At 35.7% G+C, this 8184-nt stretch overlaps 1 protein-coding gene across 1 annotated transcript; it reads right to left on the bottom strand.

Moving 5' to 3' along the window:
* Window positions 1–1288: 1288 nt before the first annotated feature.
* LOC145608440 (DNA-(apurinic or apyrimidinic site) endonuclease, chloroplastic-like) lies at window positions 1289–7809 on the bottom strand. The gene is made up of 12 exons (XM_081664057.1): window positions 7617–7809; window positions 7371–7512; window positions 7163–7266; window positions 6855–6934; window positions 6533–6715; window positions 5987–6303; window positions 4230–4337; window positions 3681–3818; window positions 3521–3568; window positions 2872–2952; window positions 2191–2350; window positions 1289–1879 (listed from the first exon to the last, which is right to left on the bottom strand). Exons 1-12 carry the CDS (start codon window positions 7649–7651, stop codon window positions 1758–1760), a joined length of 1518 nt encoding a protein of 505 aa, XP_081520183.1. The 5' UTR covers window positions 7652–7809; the 3' UTR covers window positions 1289–1757.
* Window positions 7810–8184: the final 375 nt, after the last annotated feature.

Below are 8184 nucleotides of genomic sequence, written 5' to 3'. Positions count from 1 at the left end.
TATTTTACGTGGCGCTTGAAGTAAGTACTTTGCAAATGCGTTTTTTTATACTTGTTCTGTTTCAAAATGTTAGTCTCATCTAGAATCTTTTAACGTTTAAAAAAATTAGGGGATCTTCTAAATTTCTCTTTATATATAAGGGAAAACATAGTGATATAAGATTTAGTTTTATTTGTTTCGATGAGCAAATTATTAATCTCTAATTTTTATAATATTTGCTAGGGAGAGATTAAAGATATTTACGATCAAAGATTTACATCCATATATGTAAAAAAAGATAATTATTAGTTTTTTAGATAATTTAAATTTTAATTGTTCACTTTTCGTTATTTTTAGCTAGGTGGCAAAATTCTTAAATCTTATTCGTTACTTTTGCTTAGGTGGCGAGTAAATTTTTTAATTCTAAAATAAATTATTAATCTAAAATTTCATTGGTCAAAATAATACCTTTTCTTATGTGGCGCGCCGAAAGCTAAAAAAATGCCTACTTTATTTATATAATATTATATATATATATATATATATTTAAATACGAGTATAATACGGTGTGTATATACTATAGATATATATTACGTATATTTTTGTAAGGTAAGAAGACGAACTTTGAAAGGCTTAAATTGACCTCAACCTTTACGGGTTTTTTTTTCCGAGTATTTGCAAGTTAATCACTTTAATATAGTAAGGGGAAAGGATAAGGGATCCTCACCCTCAAGTGTCTCTAGTGGGATTGAATCCCCAACCTTAAAGTTAGAAGGTATAATCTTTTCCATTGGACCAAACTTAGTTTGATATAATACAGTGAGAAAGTATTCCGAGTACGGGTTTAGGGATATATCGGTCAAATGTGCTACTACGTACTTAGTTGACTCGTGGACTTAATTTGGAAGAAAATCTATAGAGATACAAGAGTAGATACAAAAGTATACTCTCTCCGTCTTCTTTAGTTTGTCTACCTCCTTGGGTAAAGTCGCATTTTTAGTTTTTGATTGCTGAGAAAAATGGCAGGATTAAATTTAAATATACTCTATATAATTCGCATTAAAAGAGTATAAGGCTCATGTGAAAACACTTAAATACTTGATTAACTGGAAAGTTTCTCAACTATAGGTAATCAGGCACGAGTCGCACGACTTATCAATGCACCATCACAGGAATGAAGTTCAATCAAAAGGATACAGTACTAAGGAGCTAAGCCCTCCTTTCTTCAATGGTTAAGAGGGTTTGCTTTAGTTTTTTACTACGCAATCATTAAAGCCACTGAGGGATCACTATGGAACTGGGACCATGGTTAATCTTTATCTATCAACTTTTATGCGAGCATTTGAGTATTTGACCAAGAACATCAGCTGGCTATGCATAAACAATAAAAAGAAAACAATAACATGTGTAAATACTTTATTTACATTCAAGTTATAAAGTCACAAGTGAACAAGACTCAACTAGGGCACACTGCAAGGACAAGCTTACAAGGATGAAAAAGGCTCTGATTGCAAAATTGAACCAACCCCGTGTAAACTTTGTGACGACCCTTTTCCAGAATACAACCGACTTCCTCACGTCCCAATAATAGTGAATGCTCAACGCAGTACGTCAAAGCTAAAGAACAATTGCTTGGTCCTCTGGTTCATAAAGTTAGAACAGGAACAGGCAAGATTTGCAGCACTGATGTCAAAATTGCACCATCAAGAAGTGTTTTTCTTCATGAACCTTAACATGTGTCCCACTCGATGAGTTATATAAGGTCATATGGGTATAGGCTAGCACTTGATTATGAGGCCAATGGGACAGTGGTCACTACCATTAACATCTGGGAGAATATAGGAGTCATGAACCCTGTCAGCTATTGATTCTGAGACTAGAAAGTAGTCAAGCCGCCATCCTGCATAGAAGAAAATTTTGAATTAAGGAATCTGACAATGTCTCTCTACATCAAAGACAATTAGCAGCAGAAAAAAAACAAATAAGAAGTCCTGCTTAAGGGAGAGATTGATTATACTACAGCATTATTCAAGGAAGCTGGATTTAGGCAAGAGAGAACACCATCCAGATCAGACTAAAGTGAAGGGCTACATGGGGTAAAGCCGTAAGCGGAACATGATGCAGTGGGTCTACGTTATTCAAGCCAATCAGCTATGTGAAGACCACATTTAATCTAATTTACGAGATGCATGAGTCAACACATATTAATACCTCTGTTAGTTTTACGTCCACCATGCCTGTAGCCCCAATAAGTATATCCCACAACATTGGGATGCTGGCTTCTGAAAGTGTCCACAAATCCCTGGGACAGAAAATTCTTCTCAAATGATTCCCTTTCTTCAATTGTAAATCCAGCACTCCTCTTGTTTCCCTAAGGATTTGGGTACCAATTAAGTGAGTCAATACACTGCAATATCCCTTTTAAACAATGGTATTTGAGCGTTCACTATCATCACTACCACAGAAAAATGAACAGATATCCAGCTAATTTCTATCAGACACAGCTTTGCAAAAAACGTTATTTAGATACTCAGCATAGGTGAAATCAAGAACATCACACAATGAGGAAGCATGTAAGCAGAATAAATGCTTGAGCAATCATCTTTTACCTATTCCTATTCCTTAAATTCTCACAAGTACTGAAAAGTTCTATTAAAATTCATACAAGGCCATAATGGTATTGAAATGCTGCTTAAAAATCTATCATATTTTGAGTGGACAAGTAAAAAGTTTCAAACTACCAGCAACCACACCAGGTTGTATGAAAAACTAAAGAATTCTGAATCCATTTAGTCATCTAAAGTAATTTTCCAAATCGAGGGAAGCAAATATCAAAAAAGTTGCTAATAATTTCATACAGAAGTAAAGATCATCAAGATTGTCAATTCTTACAGCAGGGTTATAAATGTCAATCTCTTGATGTGCACAGTTCAGATCACCAGTCAGAATTACAGGCTTTGACTTTTCTAGTTCCTGCATCAAAAATTCATAATGGTACAAAGATAGAGCACTGTCAAGGATCTATTTGATATTTATGTACACTTAAGAGTTACTTTTACCATACAACAATGCAGAAACAAAAGGCAAGCACTGACAACAATTACTTTGGAGGCAAAAAAAAGCAGAACAAGCGCGGATAACAATAACATAAAGATCACCACTTAAAAGCAATCAGATTATTATTTCAGGGAATACAATCTGAAACCGTAAACAAAAACTTTTTACTCAACTGGGCTTTAAGATTATTATTATATGGCGTTAAAGTTGTGGCCAAACTGATAACAATAACACAAAGATCGCCACTTAAAAACAGCAAGTCATCAACAAAGAAACTGTATATGTAGAGTGTTGGGGAGGCAAATCCAAGACATAAAACTGTAATTATACAAGTACCAAGATAGCTGCAGCCAAAGAACATAAACAATGGTGCAGATTTGCAGCCAATAGATGACGGGAAGACTAATAAGGGGGGGAAAAAAGCAGAAAAAGAAGAACTAATTAGGCACAACGTTATTCAAAAAACTACAAAATCATTCCTTACTTTCATATACTGGCTGAGCGACGGGTCCCATTCTGTAGTCCTGTACGACTAATATCAAAAGCATTCATCAGCAGTGAGAATGGGAATTTCTTAGAATTATACAAACAACTAAGAACAAAACAAAGGTTATGGTACAAAGACGTGAGATGAAATTTATTACCAATCTCTTGAGACCATCCCCAGAATTGGGAACGTACACACACACTAGATAATATGAATCAAACTCTGCTGTTACTACACGCCCCTCAGTATCATGGTCTGTTATTCCAAGGCCATATTTCACTGACAACGGTTTGACCTGGAAAACAAATATTAAAAACATGAAGAACAATAGCTTGTTCAAAACAGGTTATTCACAGCAACATTCTTTCTTCTTTGTCTTTACACGTTCATTATAATGAAGAAACATCAAACTTTTAATGTCTATAAACCTTCTTTAATGAACTAGAGTTTGAAGTGTGAAAGGGGTCTCACATATGACAAATATAAATAAAAAATAAAATATAAAAATAAATCAAAATAAATGAATTACTATTACTTGCTGTTCCAAATTTAACATTAGCACCTGAACTTAAATGAAAATTAAGTTCACAACCTCAAATGCAATTGGTATTATGAATTCTACATTATGATAGAGATTTATAATATATATACGCGTAAAGCGAATTTTGCACAAGATACAAAGTTTTACTTTAAACTAGGGCCATACCCGTGAAACAATTGCAGTACCAGAGTATCCGGCTTTAGCTACACTGCACGTCCAGAAACTGTTTTCATAGCCTTCCAAAAGATCTCTGACTGTTTCAACATCTTTCTCCTGGTCAAGGTGCCAAACAATTTAAATATTTATATATCAAAATGAAAATATGTCACGGCTAATAGCTCTTCAAATTATGTCACAGCAGCCAAAAGATTATGAAATGGACAAAGCATACCAAAGCAAAATTGTCAAGTTTCAGAAAGAATACTCTATGGTAAACGCATGATAGTTTCCTTGAAAGAATTTTCTCTAATGATCTTAACAGGTTTATCAATCATATGCAAATAACAAGGATATTGATATTTTGGAGGTTTTAGGAAAATGGCTGTTAGGTGGCTTTTTCACTGTAGCTTTATAATGTGGCAAAACAGCCAAAAAAGTTTGGCCAACCAGGTTTTGAGTGGCCAAAAAACTAGATTTTCAAAAATGAAAAACTAGCTAGTCTTTCTTTATTTAAATTACCTTCTTATCCCTAAATAAATTGCCTTTTACTTGATCACATCCATCCTTTACTCCATCTTTCTTACTTTGCACGAAGTACACTCTTTTCTTACGCCCACTCACATATATCCAAGAAAAAAAGCCTAAAATAATTGAACTTTTGGGACCACGGGAGGGGGGGTAGTATATGTGTGTACTTCCCTTGTTTCACAATCAATGTAGTATAAAAAAGCTCAAGGCGCACCAAGGCGTTTCAGAGTTCCATGCGCCTCATTGAAGTGAGGCGCACCACACACATAATAAACAATTACAAAAAAAAACCAAGACCCACCGTTCGAACACCCTCACCCCACCCACCATCATCAAAACCCTACCCCTAGCCGCCAGGGGAGTTGAGGTAAAGGAAGAGAGAGGATTGGAATGAAAGAGATAAAATTGGCGCCCTGGTTGGTTGGTGGGAAGGGTAAGGGGGTGGCTAAAATAATGGAGGGGAAGGGGTTGGTTTTGGGTGTGGTTAGAAGGTGGTGGGGTGGGCTAGTATATTTGGGGGTAGAGTAGTAATTTAGGGGATTAGAGTTAAAATTGAGCCAAAAATCAGAAATGGCTAGCCATTTAATATAATAAGGTCACTAAATAGATTTATACTATTCTAGAGGGTCACTAGAAACTATGGTTACAAAAAACTCCAAACAGAATTTCCAAATCTTGGAGACCATCATGTAGAATTTCCCAAAAGCATATATATAAATCCATGGACGAGGATGAGCCAATAACATCAGCATGTTCCACGGATGCACACATCTCTGCATTACATTAAACAAATTCAAATGTCTCTATCTTATTTTATACTCTGACAGCTTATAATTAAGGTATTGAAAGAAAGAAAATCTCTCTCTAACTGTGATTGTTGTATATCTAGAACCCTCACCTCCAACTCTTTTACCAGGTTAGGGTGGTAAAAGCCTCATTGGAGCCCTAGCAGTAATGGAAATGAAGGGTAAAGATAGTGGAGGCCAAATCAATAGGAAAAGCACTGCAAATAGATCGAAATTCAATAAAAAAACACGGCTTATACCTTCTTCAATGAATTATTTGTAACTCTAATATTCAATTAAGCTTACCAATAATGACTGTAGGATAATTGTAGCTAACCAAAAGTCGAATTTCAACAGGAACTAGTAATTTAAAGCCTTGCCTCACAATTATTTGTCTTTATGAAATGAGAACCACAAAGAGAATGACACAAATAAAAGAATAAAACTTGCCTGTAATTTGGTCTCCTGCAAGCACAAAACATCAAAATCCTCTCTTTGTGCAAGCTCAAGTGCAGAGAATCCCTCCAACTTGAGTAATGCCCTCAAACCATTTACATTCCAAGACAATAGCTTCACAACGCTAGTATCACGTGAAAGAGGAGGTGGCCTCATGGTTTTTGGATTATAAGCAACCCAACCTTTCTGAGGCTTTTTGTGGGCAAATCTTGTCCATGGTTCCTTCTCATAAGAAGATTCATTAACCTCTTGAGAAACTTCCACATGCACGCTAGCAGCTGCCACTTTTCTTTTTGTAATACGCTTTTTTCCTGCACCAATTAAGCCCTTTTGTAATTCCAAATTATAACTATGTAGCCTAACTACACTCAAGGTGTCATGCAACCATATAAGTTTCAAGTGGCAAAATAATGCTGGTTCTCAAGAGTGTACAGGTGCAAGTGTGCATATTCTAAGGGACAAGGGTGGGTAAAAGCAGAAACAACATCAATTTAAAGGGAAATAGTACATCTGACAGAAGCAACGTATAAGATGACATACCAGAGACATCACTAGTCTCTACTGATGTACTTTGCTTCACTGTCTTGATGTCGATATCAACCTCTAAAGTCTCACCAGCAACGTTCTTTTCATTCGTTTTACTCCGATTACGTTTTGGTGAGCTAATTTGATTTGATGCATTCTCCTCTAAAGATTCATTCTCACTTAGCAAAGAATTTTTACCTGTGTCCAAGTAATACATCATGACCTAAAAAATCACATAGAGATGCCATACTAAAGCAACAAAAAGAGCCAAATTCTTCTTCAATCACAATGCACTAATATAGCAAGGGGATAATATCAAACTGCTTAAAGTTCATACCGTCAATGCCCTCTTCCAAAATAGTTTTCAAAGCCGAAACAAGCTCTTGTTTGCGACCTTTGCTCGATGCTCCAACATTTCTAGCCAGACACACAACACACCACCATTAGCATAATATTTACAAATTCAGTAAAGCGCCTAAATAATACTCCCTCCGTCTAGATTAGTTGTCACATAACTAGTTCAAATAACACTATCTATGCAACAATTAATTCGGGGCGCAAAGAGTACAACCAACCTAAAACATAAAGTTACCAAATTTTTGTTTAAGGGTTGACAATAACATATGGTATTCAACAAGAAATCACCTTAATGCAGTTCTAAGTTCTTGAACTGTCATATTCTCCAGCTTTCCTGGGTCATTTTTTATGCTCAAAATTTCAGCTAATTTGCTTCCAACAGCAGCATTTTCCTGCACAAGTGCACAAAAATAAATTAATCAACCCATCAATCAAAAAGTAAAATCCCAAAAAAAAAAATGAAAAAAACCAACTTTTAAACTGTAGAAAAACCAACATTTGAGACATTTTTCTGAGAATTTGGACTAGCATCAACTGACAATTTTGCCGATTTTTCGTTTTTACCAGAACCCATTGTTCGAGCTTGAATCGCAAACAACCCTAGATGAATTTTGAGATTCTTCTGGAACCCTACACAACTGCAAGTGTTGAAATTTTAGAAATTGGGAATTGAATTTATTGGTGAGGTTTCAATTTGATTAATTAATTGAGAAATAAATGGAGAAATTAGAACAGGGATGACCTAAAATTGATGAAATTTCGAAACCCTAGTAGCATTACGTTGGACAAATTGAAGAGAAAATGAGAATGGCGCGCAATTAACACTTTAACTGCCGTTATTCGTCAGTGTGAGTCGTGACTCGTGAGACTGACTGTGGAGGCGGAAGCTGTTAGAAACTTAACTAAGCTACCTTGGTCTAGTGTAAAACATTGTACGGTCGTACCTTTGAGGCTTCGAACCGTGAGTTGGGGTTTGATTTTCACGGGATAGGTATCCCTTACCCTTCTCTTGTACTTATAAAATAGTGGTATATTGGTCATTTTACCAATAAAATCGAGGGTAAATTTGTAATTACAATAATTTTTTCCTCCATTTCTCTTTCTCACATCACGACCAAAACAACTCAAAATTTCACCGATTCCTCCACATGAGGCATCATTGTTGGAGATGCCGCTGCAAAGGAGATGTTTTTCCTAAGGGGTTAATATGGTCATACTTTACACTCTTTGCTACTACATTATCTTTTTGTACCATAACAAAGTGGCATTGGGGTCGTTGCTGTTGAGAAGGGATGTAAGAGAAGACGACG

This window comes from Chenopodium album, chromosome 23 (genome assembly GCF_948465745.1).
Source record: "Chenopodium album chromosome 23, dcCheAlbu1.1, whole genome shotgun sequence".
NCBI classification, from domain to species: domain Eukaryota; kingdom Viridiplantae; phylum Streptophyta; class Magnoliopsida; order Caryophyllales; family Amaranthaceae; genus Chenopodium; species Chenopodium album.
The sequence above is the reverse complement of the archived record's forward strand: the minus strand, read 5'-3'. Positions and strand labels throughout refer to the sequence as shown.

Coding starts and splice junctions, on each gene's coding strand:
- LOC145608440 (XM_081664057.1), bottom strand. CDS start 7,651: ATGCTACTAGGGTTTCGAAATTTCATCAATTTTAG. Junction 4,338..5,986: donor TGCAGGAGACCAAATTACAG/GCAAGTTTTATT, acceptor CACCTTGACCAG/GAGAAAGATGTTGAAACAGT. Junction 3,569..3,680: donor GGGATGGTCTCAAGAGATTG/GTAATAAATTTC, acceptor TTTTGATATTAG/TCGTACAGGACTACAGAATG.